General features: G+C 41.8%; 1 protein-coding gene across 1 annotated transcript in view; it reads left to right on the top strand.

Moving 5' to 3' along the window:
* SPARCL1 (SPARC like 1) overlaps positions 1 to 12817 on the top strand; it is a 54270-nt gene extending 41453 nt beyond the window's left edge. Inside the window, exons 9-11 of the mRNA XM_043447653.1 lie at positions 2777 to 2925; positions 4045 to 4193; positions 12372 to 12817. Coding sequence (XP_043303588.1) covers positions 2777 to 2925; positions 4045 to 4193; positions 12372 to 12400 — 327 coding nt within the window. The 3' untranslated portion in view covers positions 12401 to 12817. The remainder of the gene's footprint in view (positions 1 to 2776; positions 2926 to 4044; positions 4194 to 12371) is intronic.
* Positions 12818 to 18271: the final 5454 nt, after the last annotated feature.

Here is an 18271-nt window from a genome sequence, read left to right as displayed (position 1 = left end):
GCTAAAGAATCTGCCTGCAATGCAGGAGGCACAGGAGACCCGAGTTTGATCCCTGGATCGGGAAGACCCCCTGGAGAAGGGCATGGCAACCCACTCCAGTATTCTTGCCTGGAGAATCCCATGGACAGAGGAGCCTGGCTACAGTCCATGGGCTCGCAAAGAGTTGGACACGACTGAAGCGACTTAGCACGCACAATACAGCAGTGAACCAAACAAAAAATCTCTGGCTTCACGAACTTATATTCTAGGCAAAGAGACAATATATAGTTATATACATGCATGCTAAATCACTTCAGTCATGTGCAGCTGTTTGTGACCCCATGGACCACACATAGCCCGCCAGGCTCCTCCGTCTGTAGGATTCTCCAGGCAAGAATACTAGAGTGGGTTGCCATGCCCTCCTCCAGAGGATCCTCCTGACCCAGGGATCGAGCCCTTGTCTCCCTCATTTCCTAACTTGGTATGTGGGTTTTTTACCACTAGTGGCACCTGGGAAGCCCATGTATGTGTATATAATTATGGGGCTTCCCAGGTGGTGCTTGAGGTAAAGAACATTCAATACAAAACAGGGAAATTTCAGTGGAGATACCACATGGCATCACACCAAGACTAACTTGAGACGAAACAGGCACAGGATGGAAATACTTCGACCAGGGTCCCCAACTGCTGGGATCTAATGCCTGATGATCTGAGGTGGAGCTGATGTATGATACTAGAAATAAAGTGTGCAATAAATGTAATGTGCTTGAAAGTGAAATGAAAGCATTAGTCTCTCAATCGTGTACAACTCTTTGTGACCCCATGGACTGTAGCCCGCCAGGCTCCTTTGTCCATGGGATTTTCCAAGCAAGAGTACTGGAGTAGTTTGCCATTTCCTTCTCCAGGGGATCTTCCTGACCCAGGGATTGAACCCAGGTCTCCTGCATTGCAGGCAGACTCTTTACCCTCTGAGCCACCAATCATTCCAAAACCTTTCCCTCCTCTGGGTCTATAGAAAAATTGTCTTCCGTGAAACCTGTCCCTGATGCCATAAAGTCTGGGAACCACTGACTTAGAGGATTAAGTCATGCCAATCAGGAAGAGCAGGACTTTTCACCAACTAAGTGCCTAGATCAGTTCAGCCCTTTTCATTCAAACCTTCTCATTGTTTTAAGAAACATCATGGGGGGTACTCTTTTGCCCCCTTCTGATGCCTATGTCAGAAGCTTTCTCTATCTCCTTTATACTTTAATAAAACTTTATTACACAAAAGCTCTGAGCGATCCAGCCTCGTCTCTGGCCCCGGATTGAATTCATCTCCTCCGGAGGCCAAGAATCCCGCGTCTCATCGTTCAGCAACAACCTTTCATCTTGGGGGCTCGTCCGGGATCCTTCAGGACAAGATGGGCGTGACAATCTATGTGAGCCTACTTCTGCTGACTCCAGAAATCCTGAGTCTGCCGTTTGATCCTCAAGACAATGCCTTCCTGTCCTGGGCTCACTCCTATGCTGCATTCCACAATCGGTCTAACGGCTGGGTCTGGGGAGCACTCCCCTCTTCATCAGTGGAAGGCGTCCCATGGTGGACATCTCCACTTCAAGGAAAGGACTTTCTCCAGGTCTGCGAATACATTCGACAACAATCACATGTGATGCCTCTGCTTCGTCTGATGATATCTAACAACCCTAGAATGGACTGGTGCAATACTCCGTACCTTAACTACGGACATAACGTGACTTTTAATTCTGATTGTTTTGTTTTTGCTGTTTGGTCTGTGCATCTGTAACTGTGTAACTGGATTTGTTTCTAGTAGCATGAAAGCTTTTAAGTTACAAATGGTTGCTCAAACTCCTGCTATCACTGCAGCTTCTCCCTACTACTATTTGGGGCCCCTGGATCAGATATCCTCACTATGAGGATTAGGAGAATATGTTGCCTCACCAGTTTAGGGACAACGCCCCTTGTCAGCTCGGAAGCAGTTATGGAATGAGAACGACGCCCCTTTTCCCTAGGCAACATAATTCTCCTAAAAGAAAAGGGGGGAATGAGAGTCATTGCCTAGGCAGGTTGATAAGAAGTCTAGGGGTCCCCAAGGAGAGAGAGGTCTGGGATATTCAAGGAGGAAGAAAGGACAAACTTTTTTACTTTTTTTCCTCTACATTCCTTAGGATTATATAACAATAATGTATCCTGCCTGAGGACAGTCTTTGGATTAAACCCTCTGGCTAATTCTGTTATCTTAAAACATAAATTATGGGAGTAGGTCTGGTCTTTACAAGGATGTATCCTGCCTGAGGACAATCTTTGGATTAAACCTTCTGGCCAACTCTGTTATCTTAAAATGTAGATTATGGGAGTGGGTCTGGTGAGGTTTTTGCAGCCTCCAGACATTCTTTGGATTCATTGGAGAGTATATAACTCCATTGCTAACACTAGCAAAGGGGGTACTCTTTTGCCCCCTTCTGATGCCTATGTCAGAAGCTTTCTCTATCTCCTTTATACTTTAATAAAACTTTATTACACACACACAAAAAAAGAAAGAAACATCATGGACATTATTTGGTTAAAAGATCAAAAAAAGATTTAAATTCCTTTGAAAACCACAGGATTTTTTGCTGTTAGCTATTATTCTATGTAGAAAGGCTGTAGTGTTGATTAGTTAGAAGGCATGTAATTTATTCTCAAATAACATTCTGGGTTTGTTTGTTATGTTAGAATGACTCTTCAAGTAAAGTTTAGCAAGTGATAATTCCATTACACTTGTCTGATTCTCTGATGATCATCTCCCTTCCAAAGGTCAAGAAAATTTACCTGGATGAAAAGAGACTCTTGGCTGGGGACCATTCCATTGACCTTCTCTTAAGAGACTTTAAGAAAAACTACCACATGTACGTGTATCCTGTGCACTGGCAGTTCAGTGAACTGGACCAGCATCCTCGGGACAGGTAAAAAGTGTCCACCTTCCCATCACTAGGTCATGTCCCTGATATAATGGCTAGCTGTTTATACCAAGAAAATTCTAAACAGATTTAGGAAACTTCCCACTATCCCTTGGAGAACACAGAAATGCCAAACAAATATGGCTTAGGAGTCTACATACAAAGCTGCTTTGAAAATAACAGAATATGGCCACACCTCTGCTTCCTAGTTCACTTGTTAGGGTCCAGCCCCCCACAGAGACTCTTTCAAGTCTTTCTCATTTTTTGAAAAAATATTTCTTTATTTGGCTGCACTGAGTCTTAGTCGCAGCATGTGGGATCTAGTTCCCTGACCCGGGATAGAACCCGGGCCCTCTGCACTGCAAACTCGAAGTCTTAGCCACTGGACCACCAGGGAAGTCCCAACACGTTCTCATTCTTTTTTTTTTTTTTAATTATTTATTTATTCATATTTTTGGCTGTGCTGGGTCTTGTTGCTGTACGGGCTTTTCTCTAGTTGCGGCAAGTGGGGGTTACTCTCCAGTTGTGGTACACAGGCTTCTCATTGCAGTGGCTTCTCTAGTTGCAAACCACGGGTTCTAGGACTTGTGGGTTCAGTAGCTGCAGTTCCCAGGCTCAAGAACACAGGCTCAATAGTTGTGGTGCACAGTCTTAGCTACTTCCCGGCACGCGGGATCCTCCCAGATCAGAGATCGAATGCGTGTCTTCTGCACTAACGGGCCAACTGCTTACCACTGACCCAACAAGGAAGCCCTCTTTCTCATTCTCAATCCTAAATTTGCAAGATACTCTGATGGACCCCACTTGGGTCAAATGCCTACGTCTGAAACAATCGGGTATGGCCGGTGGTAAGAGCTAGGTTGTATAAACATGATTCTTGAAGTGCATCCCGATAAATTTAGGGTGGAGGGAGGACAGTTTCTAGTGAAGAAGGAAACCTTATGCATTGACACTCAAAAAGCTGCATCTTACCCATAAATAGTTTATTTCATTTGTAGCTTTTCATGAACGTACATTTGCCATCCTTGGCAACCTTGTGGAAGAAAAACGCCCTTGGTGATTGGAAGAGTCCACTTTTCATACGTCAATTACTCGGTTAACTGGCTGCCATTTGTCTCGTCGCAGGGTCCTGACCCACTCTGAGCTCGCGCCTTTGCGAGCTTCTCTCGTGCCCATGGAACACTGCATAACGCGCTTCTTTGAAGAGTGTGACCCCAACAAGGATAAGCACATCACCCTGCAGGAGTGGGGCCACTGCTTTGAAATTAAAGAAGGTAAATTGATCATCAGCCCAGGGAGAGACGTGTGCTCCTCCCCCAGACAAGCCCTAAGCCCTGCAGTTCCCAGAGAGGTCCTGCTTGCTGTGTGTTCAGACTGCAACCTAGAAGCCACGCGGCGGCAGTGTCCTGGGTAGAACTACTGTCACTGAAGGTCATTTCTTAACCTCTGTTCCAAAGCGTCTGCCAGTGTGCTCAGTCACTCGGTCATGTCTGACTCTTTGTGAACCCCTGGACTATAGCCTGCCAGGCTCCTCTGTCCATGGGATTTTCCAGGCAAGAATACTGGAGTGAGTTGCCATTCCCTTCTCCAGATCTTTCAGACCCAAGGATCAAACCCAGTTCTCCTACGTCTCCTGAACTGGATTTTTTTTTTAAACCACTGAGCCACCTGTTCTAAAGGGTAGCAAGGGTGAATATTTAAGAGATAAAGGCATTGAGGTCTCAGCAATTGGCTAAGCCTAAGAAAATGATGTGAACTCCGAGGGCTGAGCCAAATCTCAGAAGACTACCCTTCTGAGCAAGGAAGGAAGGATTTTATATCCTTCCTTAATTTGAATATTGGGCCAAACTTTAAACATTGCATGTGAAACTGAAACTCCAATACTTTGGCCACCTGATGCGAAGAGCTAACTCTTTGGAAAATACCTTGATGCTGGGAAAGATTGAGGGTGAAGGGGGTGACAGAGGATGAGATGGTTGGATGGCATCACCAACTCAATGGACATGAGTTTGAGCAAACTCCGGGAGATAGTAAAGGACAGGGAAGCCTGGTGTGCTGCAGTCCATGGGGTCACAGAGGTGGACACAATTTGGCGTCTGACCAACAACAACATGAAGGGTAAAACAGCAAGCTTGATTCTGAAAATCGGAGATGCCAGAAGAATCTTAGAATTTATTACCAACACGAAAGATTTTCACCAGTTGTGCCCAGATATAACTCCTTTAATCCAAAAGGAATTCCTCCTGCAGTGGAGGAATTTAAATTTAGACATTTATTTTGCTAGGTTATGTCTTAATGTACTTCCTTTTCTTTTCCTAAGTTACAGTCAATTTTTTTTGAGCAACCATGCTTTTAATAATCAAGATATGAAAAACAGTCCAAAACGAGCAATCAGATCTGCTTGCAGAATACAAATCAACGATGAACATCAAATCTCTAAAGCAGAGGTTTGACCCATATGTTCACAATATACATACATGTAGGATAAATATACAACCAAAAAGTAAAAGAAAAGTAAGTTCATCAAAGGTCAGAGTTTCCCCAAAAGAGGGAATCTGTGGGACCTTCACTTTAAAAATATTCTTCATGCACATGTGTGATGCCTTGACGTTGGAAAGAAAGAGTTGGAATATGAGGATTTAGTCATTTATGGATAAACAGATAAGCATTTCTCTACAATGTTTTTCTATGAGATAAACACAACTGTAGTGAGCCAGGAATGAATAAGCACCTGAAAGTGAAAGCTTAGTTGCTCAGTCACGTCTGACTCAGAACAGATGGACTGTAGCCTGCCAGGCTCCTCTGTCCATGGGATTTTCCAGGCAGGAATACTGCAGTGGCTTGCCATGCCCTTCTCCAGGGGATCTTCCCAATGCAGGGACTGAACCCGGGTCTCTTGCATTGCGGGCAGATTCTTTACTGTCTGGGCCACCAGAGAATCCTGGTAACATAAGCATAATTGTAATGAGCAAGCAATGAAGAAGCACCTCACTCTGTGTATTAGTTGCCTACTTTTTGCATAACGAATTGCCCTAAAAATTAGAAGTTTAAAACCTCTCTCCCAGTTTCGGAGGATCAGGAATCCCTGAAAGAATTGCCTGGATGGATCTGCCTTAGGGTCCACGCTGAGGATCCACGTTTTAGGATCCGCTCGAAGCTCATTTACATGGCTGTTGGCAGGAGCCTTTAGTTCCTCACCACGTGGTCCTATCCGCAGTGCTGCTCCTAACACGGTATCTGGTTTCCTCCAGAGCAAGTGATCAGAGAGAGACGGAAAGACAGAGAGAGAGTCCAAGACAGAAGCCGCAATGTCTTTTAGGACTAATCTCAGAAGTGACGTTTTTCTGCCATATTTTTGTTTGTCACACAGTCAAACCCTGCCACAGTGTGGGAGGAGATCAGAGGAGATGGGGATCACTGGGGGCCCTCGTGGAGACTGGCAACCACATACTGTTTGCACCCTATTAGCATCATAGGAAGTTAATGGGAAGTTAAAAACCAGACTCAAGCAAATAATGCCAATTACCTTTCTGACATCTATTCTATAAACACAGAATATATGTTATCTATATGGCTCAGAAGGTAAAGTGTCTGCCTGCAATGTGGGGGACCTGGGATTGATCCCTGGGTAGAGAAGATCCCCTGGAGAAGGAAATGGCAACCCACTCCAGTATTCTTGCCTGGAAAATGCCATGGACGGAGGAGCCTGGTAGGCTACAGTCCATGGGGTCTCGAAGAGTCGGACACGACTGAATGACTTCACTTTGACTTTCATAGATATCTAACATCTGTCTTACACACTCATATACATCCCTAAAAAGGGTTAACACAGTTTTTTCCAATTCCCATGTTAAAAAGACAAAAATGAAAAAAAAAAAAAGACAAAATGTACCCAAGCTGCCCCACCCCCTCCCCTCTACCAGAATCAAGGGGAAAACTTAGCTGAGACAGGACATATTTATGCACGCCCTCTTAACACAGCACGATTTTAAGGGAGCGATCCAAAGGCAAATTTAAACAGAGGCCATTTCAGGAACCCAGTTGCCCTTCACTGTTTGTTTTGAAGCTTCTGGCAGCTCTTCAGCACGTGGGCCCACTCAGGCCTTGTGCGGGCTGATTGTCTGGGAGAAGTAGGAAGAGCTTCAAGTTCAGCCACTCGCAAAGTCCCTAATGATCTTGTTTGTTCACTGTGGTTTGGCCATGATTATGTTATTTAGAAAAAAGGAAAGATTTATCACAGAGTAAGCCAATAAAGCAGATATTAAATATTCAGTCAGAACATGTAAACAAGTACTGATTTGGGATGCAGCTAGGGGAAAGAAAAAAAAAAAAAGGCTGTTTGAAAGCATACCCTTTACTCCCTTAGGACTGAGAAATCCACAGGGCAAAATACATTTTAGCCAGTGTTGTCCTGAATTTTAACTTCCTTTGCTCTGAACTAGATGTGCTCAAATATTCCAACTCTGTCATTAAAGAGCTCTGCGGATTAGGGCATGCCACTTAACCTCAGCAAGTCTCATCTTCCATGTGTGTAAAATGGGATTCAATGCAGAGGTGAGGAGTCTTATTTATTGAATACCTATGGCATACCATGGGCTGACATATATCCACGTGAATCTTTGGGAAAACCTTCCAAGTAAGACTAATAGGGGAAACAAGTCACATCATGCTGGTCCTACTAAGCCAGTTAAAGACATTATCCTCAGAGTATTGGATGATCACCAAAGTGCTTTAAACAGGGCAGTGATTTCACTGGATTTGTATTTAAGAAAGATTCTTCTGGTTGCATTGTGGATAAGCCAGAGAACCCTTGTGGTAAATCCAGGCAAGAACTGATGAGAACTTGAGTTAGGGCAGTTGTTCAGTTCAGTTCAGTTGCTCAGTCGTGTCCGACTCTTTGTGATGCCATGAATTGCAGCACACCAGGCCTCCCTGTCCATCACCAACTCCTGGAGTTTACTCAAACTCATGTGCATTGAGTCGGTGATGCCATCCAGCCATCTCATCTTCTGTCGTCCCCTTCTCCTCCTGCCCCCAATCCCTCCCAGCATCAGGGTCTTTTCCAATGAGTCAGCTCTTCACATCAGGTGGCCAAAGTATTGGAGCTTCAGCTTCAGCATCAGTCCTTCCAATAACACCCAGGACTGATCTCCTTTAGGATGGACTGGTTGGATCTCCTTGCAGTCCAAGGGACTCTCAAGAGTCTTCTCCAACACCACAGTTCAAAAGCATCAATTTTTCGGCGCTCAGCATTCTTCACAGTCCAACTCTCACATCCATACATGGCCACTGGAAAAACCATAGCCTTGACTAGATGGACTTTTGTTGGCAAAGTAATGTCTCTGCTTTTTAATATGCTATCTAGGTTGGTCATAACTTTCCTTCCAAGGAGTAATCATCTTTTAATTTCATGGCTGCAATCACCATCTGCAGTGATTTTGGAGCCCAAAAAAATAAAGGCAGTTGTAGTGGGGGGAAAAGACAAGTAAACATATTTCAACTATACTTATTTTTTATTTATTTATATATTTTCCTGGCCTGGCCACACAGCATGTGGGATCTTAGTTCCCCTACCAGGGATCAAACCTGCGGCCCCTGTGTTGGAAGCACGGAGTCTTAACCGATGGACTGCCAGAGAAGTCCCCTCAAATATATTTTAAAATATCAACATATTCAAGATATAGTTGAGAATATAAATGTATTCAAGATGTATAGTATGTAGAAATAATAAGACAATGTTTAATAGGAAATACGTGGAGACGGGAAGCCGGCAGTTGAGAGACTGAGAGGAAGAGACATACAGTGCCTAGGTTCCTGGCTCAGGCCAGGCAGACTAAGGAGACATACCTTCCACTGAAACAGAAAACACAAGAACAGAAGCTGGTTTGGGGAAAATGTTAAATCCCATTTGAGACACATTGAGTTTTTAGTTCCTTGGGTGACAGCATACAGTTGCTAGTTGAATAAATGGGTCTGCTTTTCAAGACAGAGTTTGGGAGTTGAAATATGTATTTGGGGATTGCAAGCATACAGAAAATAACTGATACCAGGGAAGGAAATCAATTCCCTAAGGAAAGGGTGCCGAGTTACATGGGAAAGGGTCTTGCATTGAGTACCAAGGAGCAACATCCAGACAATGGACAGAGGAGGAAGGAGTTAGTGAAGGAGAATGAAGAGGCTCCTGAAAGGGAAAAAAAAAAGAGGATAGGGCCACATCTCTGGAGGTGTTTCAAAGAGGAGGAAGAGACCACAGTGCTACATGCTGCTGAGATGTCAAGTAAAGTTAAAAAGAATTTCCAGTGGATGTAGAAATAACAATACCCTCAGTAGCCTTGGAAGAGCGGTTTTTGTGAAACGATCAGGATGGAAGCCAGACACGGTAAGAAAGAAGAGGTGATGAGAAAGGCTAAAGAGAGGAGGTTTGAAGGCAGGAATGTGCTAGAGAGGGATACAGAGTTGAGAGAAGCCTTTTCGAGAATAAAAGAGCCTTGCGCTCTCACTCATTCTCTCATTCATTCATTCCTTCAACAAATCTTTACTGGCAGTCTGCATAGTGCCAGGCGCTGTTCTCAAGGCTGGATATGCAGCATAGTTAAACATTAATGGGAAGGGCCTGGTTAAAAAAAGAAAGGAAAGGAAAGACTGACGATATAAGAAAAAAGAGGAAAATAGGGGTGAAGAGACCCTGAACACAGGCAGAGGATTAGCCTCCAAGTCAACAGGAGGGCTGAGTGCTGAAGAATTGATGCTTTCAAACTAGAGAAGTGTGGTGCTAGAGAAGACTCTTGAGAGTCTCTTGGACAGCAAGGAGATCAAATCAGTCAATCCTAAGAAAATCAACTCTGAATATTCATTGGAAGGACAGGTGCTGAAGCTCCAATACTTTGGCCACCTGATGACTCGTTGAAAAAGACCCTGATGCTGGGAAAGATTGAAGGCCAAAAGAGAAGCGGGCAGCAGAGGATGAGATGGTTAGAGAGCATCACCAACTCAGTGGACATGAATTTCATCAAGTTCCAGGAGTTGGTGATGGACAGGGAAGCCTGGTGTGCTGCAGTCCACGGGGTCGCAAAGAGTCGGACACGACTGAGTGACTAAACAACAACAATAGGAGGAACATCTCTCATTTGAACAACAGAAAGAAGACAAAAAGTATGAGTGCAAATATAAGTAAATTTATGAGTAAGCAGACTATTACCCCTACTTTACAAATGAAGCCAGTGCTCAAGAGAAACATACCAGAAGTCTGTAATCTTCCCCTCTCTGGGTCAAGATGAAGACTGACATCAGGCAGAGAAGCTACCTGGTGTTCCAGACAGGGTAGTAAGCCTCAGATTAGTCCACTTTATATGTCTGTTCAAGAATTAAGAGTGGGCCACCCTGATAAGGAGTCTTCTATCCCCCAGAGGATGCTGTTTTCTTCCATAAGTGTAGCAACAAGTTCTCTTACAATTACTTGTTTGGAAATTTGATATAATTGGCACTCAGTTCAGTTCAGTCGCTCAGTCATGTCCAACTCTTGGTGACGCCATGGACCGCATGCCAGGCCTCCCTGTCCATCACCAACTCATGTATACTTCTATTTATTTGGGTTATATCTCAACAACCCTTATATATTAGTCCAGTAAGTCCCCTACATACGAATGAGTTCCGTTCCCAGAGCACATTCAATTGGTTTGTTAAGTCCAACAACGTGTGCCTAGGTACCCATCTAATACAATCAGCTATATACAATTGCTCTTATGCTTGCTTCTCGACATCCTGGGTTTGTAATAAAGATACTGCACTACTGTACTCTATACAGGGCTGTACAGTAAAGTACACAAAAATATAGCTAATTGTAGAGGATGCAGGCATGTGACAATGTACACCAGATATGAACGAACTTACGTGACTGGACTTAAGAATGCATGTTCACATCTTTGAAAGTTCGCAACTTGAAGCTTCATATGTAGGAGACTTACTATTTGGCAGTTCTTGGCTGGGTTTCCCCTCAACCTCCTCTATCAGCGGTTCTCACCCTACATCAGAACTACCTGTGTGCTCAGTTGCACAGTTCAGTTCAGTTCAGTCGCTCAGTCGTGTCCGACTCTTTGCAACCCCATGAATTGCAGCATGCCAGGCCTCCCTGTCCATCACCAACTCCTGGAGTTTACTCAAACTCAGGTCCATCGAGTCAGTGATGTCATCCAGCCATCTCATCCTCTGTCGTCCCCTTCTCCTCCTGCCCCCAATCCCTCTCAGCATCAGGGTCTTTTCCAGTGAGTCAACTCTTCACATCAGGTGGCCAAAGTATTGGAGTTTCAGCTTCAGCATCAGTCCTTCCAATAACACCCAGGACTGATCTCCTTTAGGATGGACTGGTTGGATTTCCTTGCAGTCCAAGGGACTCTCAAGAGTCTTCTCCAACACCACAGTTCAAAAGCATCAATTTTTCAGCACTCAGCTTTCTTCACAATCCAACTCTCACATCCATACATGACCACTGGAAAAACCATAGCCTTGACCAGATGGACCTTTGTTGACAAAGTAATGTCTCTGCTTTTTAATATGCTATCTAGGTTGGTCATAGCTTTCCTTCCAAGGAGTAAGCGTCTTTTAATTTCATGGCTGCAGTCACCATCCGCAGTGATTTTGGAGCCTAAAAAAATAAAGTCTGACACTGTTTTCACTGTCTCCCCATCTATTTCCCATGAGGTGGTGGGACCAGATGCCATGATCTTAGTTTTCTGAATGTTGAAACATTAAGCCAACTTTTTCACTCTTCTCTTTCACTTTCATCAAGAGGCTTTTCAGTTCCTCTTCACTCTCTGCCATAAGGGTGGTGTCATCTGCATATCTGAGGTTATTGATATTTCTCCCAGCAATCTTGATTCCAGCTTGTGCTTCTTCCAGCTCAGCATTTCTCATGATGTACTCTGCATATAAGTTAAATAAGCAGGGTGACAACATACAGCATTGATGTACTCCTTTTCCTATTTGGAACTCAGTTACACAGTCATGTCTAATTCTTTGCAGCCCCTTAGCCCGCCAGGCTCCTTTGTCTGTGGGATTTCCCAGGCAAGAATACTGGAGTGGGTTGCCATTTCCTCCTCCAGAGGATCTTCCTGCCCCAGGGATCGAACACATGCATCCTGTCTCTCCGAATTACAGGTAGATTCTTTACTGTTGAACCACCAAGGAAGGCACAACTAGCTTCAGAGCTTTCCTAAATGTATACATGTCATCATGTCATTGGTCCACCCCTGAGGATGCTGATTCAGGAGGCCAGGAGCTAGGCCCGAGGATATGTATATTTTCAAGTTTCATGGGTGATGTTAACAGCCTTCCAGGACTGAGAACCACTGTCGTACTGCCTTATTCATGGCTTCTCTGATGCCCTAGTTCTAACATTGTTTGTGTTACTGCTCTGACTGTTTTCTAAAAGTATGTTTTGTGTTTGTTTTTTACAGAAGACATAGATGAAAATCTCCTGTTTTGAATTAAGATTTGAAAGAACTCAAAATACCCAGCCTCCTCCTTTGTTCTGACCACTTCTGAAGTATATCCAGTGTGACACTTGTAGATCTATAGTTAGCAAAATGCTTGCATGTCTGAGAAGACAATGAGAGTAATTGCTTGATAACAGTATAGGCACCAGGCATTTACCATTCGCTTTGGAAATAAAACTTTAAAATTAAAGAGTCGATATATGTAAAATATTGCACACTGAACAGGAGTTTAACTCATTACTCTCTGCATCCATTTATAATATACTTAAGGATTATAAAGCTAAAAAATACACTCATTTTGTTCATAGTATCATGTGTACTTCAAAAAAGTGAAATAAGTCTCTTTGATACTGGTGTGTGTTATTGTCAATATCTTAATATCCTAATAAAAATCCATATAAATCCAATGCTTATTCAAGTTTATTTACAGTCATTTACTTAAATAATTATATGTGAATGACCAACCCAGGGCTCATAGTTCATATCAAATCACACCTTCTAGAACCTATTACTTTAAAAAAAAGTGAGAATAAGTTCATCAGTACCACTTTTCTAGATTTCTAGTTTGTTTTCTCTTTCTGATTTACTTCACTATGTATAATAGGCTCTAGGCTCATCCACCTCATTAGAAATGACTCTAATGGCAATGGAGATGCAGACATAAGAGATTTGTAAACACACTGGGGGAAGGAGAGGGTGGGACAAATGCAGAGAGTAGCATTGAAACAGACATTACCATGTGTAAAATTAGACAGCCAGTGGGAATTTGCTATGTAACACAGGGAACTCATATCTGGTGCTCTGAGACAAGCTCTAGGGGTGGGATGGGGTGGGAAGTGGGAGGGAGGTTCGAGAGAGGGGACGTATGTATAACTTTGGCTGATTCATGTTGATGTATGGTAGAAACCAACACAATATTGTAAAGCAATTCCCCTCCAATTAAAAATAAATAAATTAAATAAACAAAAAGAAAAAGTGTGAGTGTGGTTGAGGGGGATGTTTCCTATGGCAAACAAATATTCAGTTGTGAAATGGTAGCTGCTCATCAATGTTTTTTGTCATAATTTAAGTTTAAACAGAAAAAAACTAAAGCCAAGCACTCTTCACCAAATTCAGTTTAAAATAAGGATGATTATACACTGCTTGATACAACTAAGTTTAGCTTCTGTGCGGGTATGCATGTGTGTCTGATAAAAGGGAGGCCCAGCAAAATCTCTACACATTTCATGTCCTCAAAATAAAGAGACTGTAAAGATAACAGACAGTGAAGAGCCCTGAGGTGTCTTGATGTCCGGTGTAGTCAGAGATGAACAGTACTAGTGTCTTGATAGCAGGACAATGTGTCCTAAGAGAACACTGGTACCTTTATTTGAGCTCTTCTGTAGTAACTATTAACACAGTAAAAGCCAGATTATACAAAAAAGATACAAAAAAAGTTTAACAAGGGCTGAAACAAGGCAATAAAAAAAACTGTCACCCAGTTAAATATCTACTTACCATATTCTTTTTTAATATAAAATATCTTTTACATATTATCCTATCTTTTTTTTCTGGCTATGCAACTTGACACTTGGGATCTGAGTTCGCTGAATAGGAATTAAACTCACGCATCCTGCAGCAGAAGTGCAGTCCTAACCACTGGGCCACAGGGAGCCCCCACATTTCCCATCTGAAACGGAATGTGTCAACGCAATTGTCTTTTTCAAACAATCGAAACGGTGTTGTTATTTAGAGACGTTTTGTAATAGTCACTGAGAGAATATTCCCCTAGGAGTTTTATCTGAAGGATACTTGTGGAAGAGTTGTTTTTTGTTGTTTTTTTTTTTCAGAATTATATTTACTATCTCTTTTCTTAGTTCAATGACTCACTTGTTCTTAATCAGACCACATCGCACCAGGTCATGTCTAAATGATTAAGTTCACTGTGATTAATCAAACTCTAATTAAGCTAGCCAGTGGGAATTTGCTGTTATGACTCAAGGAACTCAAACTGGGGTTCTGAGACAACCTAGACAGGTGGGATGGGGTGGGAGGTGGGAGGGAGGTTCAGGAGGGAGGGGACATATGTACACCTACGACTGATTCATGTTGATGTATGGCAGAAGCCAACACAATATTGTAAAGCAATTATTCTTCAATCAAAAATACATTTAAAAAATCTAATTAAGCATTGTTTATAATTTCTTTCAACTACAGAAATAATTTAGAAATTGTCCCCAAATTCAAAATGTTATTTATGCGTGCCTACACAGAAATATCACGGAAGGTCCTGTATTTATGCATGCCTACACAGAAATATCACGGAAGGTCCTAACTAAATAGAAACCAAGTTTCTAATTGCACGTTTGTTCGGAATAGTAAAATTAAAAGACCTGATTTACTATTCTTAATGTTTTAAGGATTTTAAATATTTTTAAATAATGAAAGTGATTTTAATGCTAAGGACACTACCTAAATATTCACTAAAAATGTTTTATTTGAAAATAACTTTCATTTTGAAATAAAATATTATTTAATAATAGAAAGCTTTAGAACTTTAAAATATTTTGTTAAGGCTCCCACATGTATAACTGCCTTGGATGATATATTGTAAAAGCACTTTAATATCCTTAATAATCACAATTTTTGATTGTGAGTTGTTTGCAATAAAGACATTAATCCCAGCCAAGGAGATTCAGTTATTTCTCAGTAATCAGTCTTTAAGCTTATCTCTGTGTAATTTAAATTCTTTAGACATTGGTGTTCCTAGTGTAGAACCAATTATTCAATTTAGCTTCAAATTCTGTGACTCATATTACCCATGACCACAAAGGCATTAGCAATATGGCTTAAACATGAGATGGGCATAGAGATTCTAGATTACACAGCTCTTTGAATTTGTTGCCCAAGGACCATTTGAAGCAAAGGTAATTGAAAAGACACAGTATACTTTGGACTGATGCTATTGCACTTGGTAAAAGTTATTGTGTTGGATAATTTAATAAATAGGTCCACTTTTCAAAGGAAGAAAAATGCAAAGAAGAAACATGAAAAGGGGAAAGGGAGATGAGCTGCCTAAACTAAGGCAAAGTGAAATAGCACAAAGATAAATCTGAGTTTTCAAGTACATATGTGGTAAAATAGTGGAAGAGTGACTTGCATATCAAGAGACATAACTTGCTTCAGATGCTGGAGAGAAGTCTTAATAGGAATATGATGAAATTGATTTTTCTTCCAAAATTCAATTCCAGAGTACAGTGATTTGGTTTGAAACTCCTAAGGTAAGTTAATCTGAATTAAATGTGATTTAAGATCATAAAAAGGTCTACTTTCAGAAACTGCTGGCCAGTAAAGACCACACTGACTTGCTTTGTTGAATTTGTTCATAATGTGCATTTTCTCTACCAATCCAAAATGCCTTTCAAGACTTTTCCCGTATCATTTTCTTCTTGAGAAATTGTAATTTTCAGTATTACTATGTGAAGACCTGGTAAATCTCATGGGGGTAGAAGCTCAAAGTGGATTTATTTGTATACTTTATTTGTATACATAAGAAATCACACTTGAGCCAGTGGTTCTATATCTCCGATAATAAGCATGCTATGATATTGATGTTTGATACGTGGGTAGAGATCACAAATTTGAATAACTTCAGAGACCAAGCAGTACATGTTGAACCATGAAATTACAAAGAAGAGTGGTAAGAGTAAGTAATGTTATGAACCAGAGAATGCACGTCTTGTCTAAACACCATTTTTAAAGCACTGACGTAGGCTTACAAAACCTGGATCTAGGGGCAGAACTTAGTCTCACTATCACTATTTCAACACCTCTGACTAAACAGTCTATTAATAAAGGGATAAGAACTGGAAAAAAACCCAAAAATGATCTCCTCACCCTTCAATTCCAGACTCTTCCTTCAGAATGAAATGTCTTCTCCTGGCTGGCCTTTTGATTACGGCCACTGCTTTGCCCATCCCTGTGAGTACTGCCCTCAATTTTCCATTCCATTTCTGTCCTAGAAACAGTACCTAGAAAACACTTCCTGTATCTTTTCATTTCATGGAAGAGGAAAGTGGACTCCAGGAAAATTGTAGAACTAGGAATTTACCACTCTTCATCAGTCCAAGGGTCTTCCCAGTACAAATCCCAGCTCTGCATGCCATTTGCAAGCCGCATGTATATTTTTTAAATATATATATGTATGTAGATAGATGTATATTTGGTTGAGCTGGTCTTGGTTGTGGCACACAGTATCTTTGAGTTCATTGTGGCATGTGGAATATTTTAGTTGCAGCATGCGAACTCTTACTTGCAACATATGGGATCTAGTTCCCAGACCAGGGATCGAACCCAGGTCCCCCACATTAGGGGCACAAAGTCTTAGCCACCAGGCCACCAGGGAAGTCCCGCAAGGTGTACGACCTTGAGGGAGGAAATAACCCATGGCTTCCTAGCCTGTATCATGAGTTGTAAGAACTACCTCAGAGTTGTGCAAGGATGATAAAAATGCATCAATGCACTTAAGAGTCCTAATTGGAATATAAGAAGCTCTCAAATAAACTTTGCAATATAGAGCAAGTATTCCACACTGACCTAAGTCTTAATTAGGCAGTTTAAATTGCTTCATTTGCAGTATCCTCACCCCAACTCGTCTCATGTTGACTATAGACATGCTTCCTCATCTATACGAATGAGATCTGTGAGTTTAAGCTGTGTTTATTATGATCTGAATATGTAGGGCACCGAGGAAGAAGGAGGACTTCCCAGGTGGCACTAGTGGTAAAGAACCTGCCTGCCAATGCAGGCGACCCAAGAGACGTGGGTTCGAACCCTGGGTTGGGAAGATCACCTGGAGTAGGAAGTGGCAACCCACTCCAGTATTCTTGCCTGGAGAAGACCATGGACAGAGAAGCCTGGCGGGTTACAGTCTAGGGGGCCCACAAAGACTCCGACAGGGCTGAGCTGACTGAGCACAGCTACGAATAGAAGGCAGGAACACCTGCTCCCTGCACATTTTGTAACAAAGGAGCTCTCAGAGAAGTGAGGAAGCTTTCAAAACTTTATTTGGGGATACCAAATTTAAGTTTACACTTCCATACTCTCTCTACTTTGAACTTTGAGAATTAAATTGAGAACACTGCTGATTTGCAGATAAAGAGGCATGCGATATGTAACTAATCGTATGAAATGTACAGACAAATATTCTTTGGAAATAAGTTTAAAGGTAAAAAGTACAATGTCTACATTACTGGACAAAATTAATTCAATTTTTCTATTAGACTCAACTGCTTTTTTTTTTCTTTAGACTTTTAATTTTATATTGGAATATAGATGATTAACAATGTTATGATAGTTTCAGGTAGACAGCAAAGTGATTTAGTCATACATACATACATACATCCATTCTACCCAAACTCCCCTCCCATCCAGCTGCCACGTGACATTGAGCACTGTGCAACACAGTAGATCCTTGTTGGTTATCCATTTTAAATATAACAGTTTGTACATTAGACTCAACTGCTTTTTATTCCAGAGGGAAAGGTACATTGCTGATGAGTATAATGCTTGATAGTGGCTTCTGGCCTGTTCTCATTTAGAATCAAACCTCTTTGTAATAAATAAGGCATTGCCATATGTTGTTTTACCTTGTTGCTGTTGTTGTTTTACAAGCTTGAACAGCTGGAGGAAGTTCCAGTGCTCAGGTAAACTTCTGGTTGTATTTTCAAATGATACGTTCATCATTTTCAGTTTTTAAATGTTTGAAATGACTGACATCATGTCTCTTGTTACAGAGATTTAACTTTTACCCACCCCCAGGAGCACCATTTTTCCCTCAGATCCCATTTCCCCCACCCGTACAACTGCCCCTGGTAAGCATG

This window comes from Cervus canadensis, chromosome 26 (genome assembly GCF_019320065.1).
Source record: "Cervus canadensis isolate Bull #8, Minnesota chromosome 26, ASM1932006v1, whole genome shotgun sequence".
In the NCBI taxonomy this organism is placed as follows: domain Eukaryota; kingdom Metazoa; phylum Chordata; class Mammalia; order Artiodactyla; family Cervidae; genus Cervus; species Cervus canadensis.
This window is presented reverse-complemented; position numbering and strand designations above follow the sequence as displayed.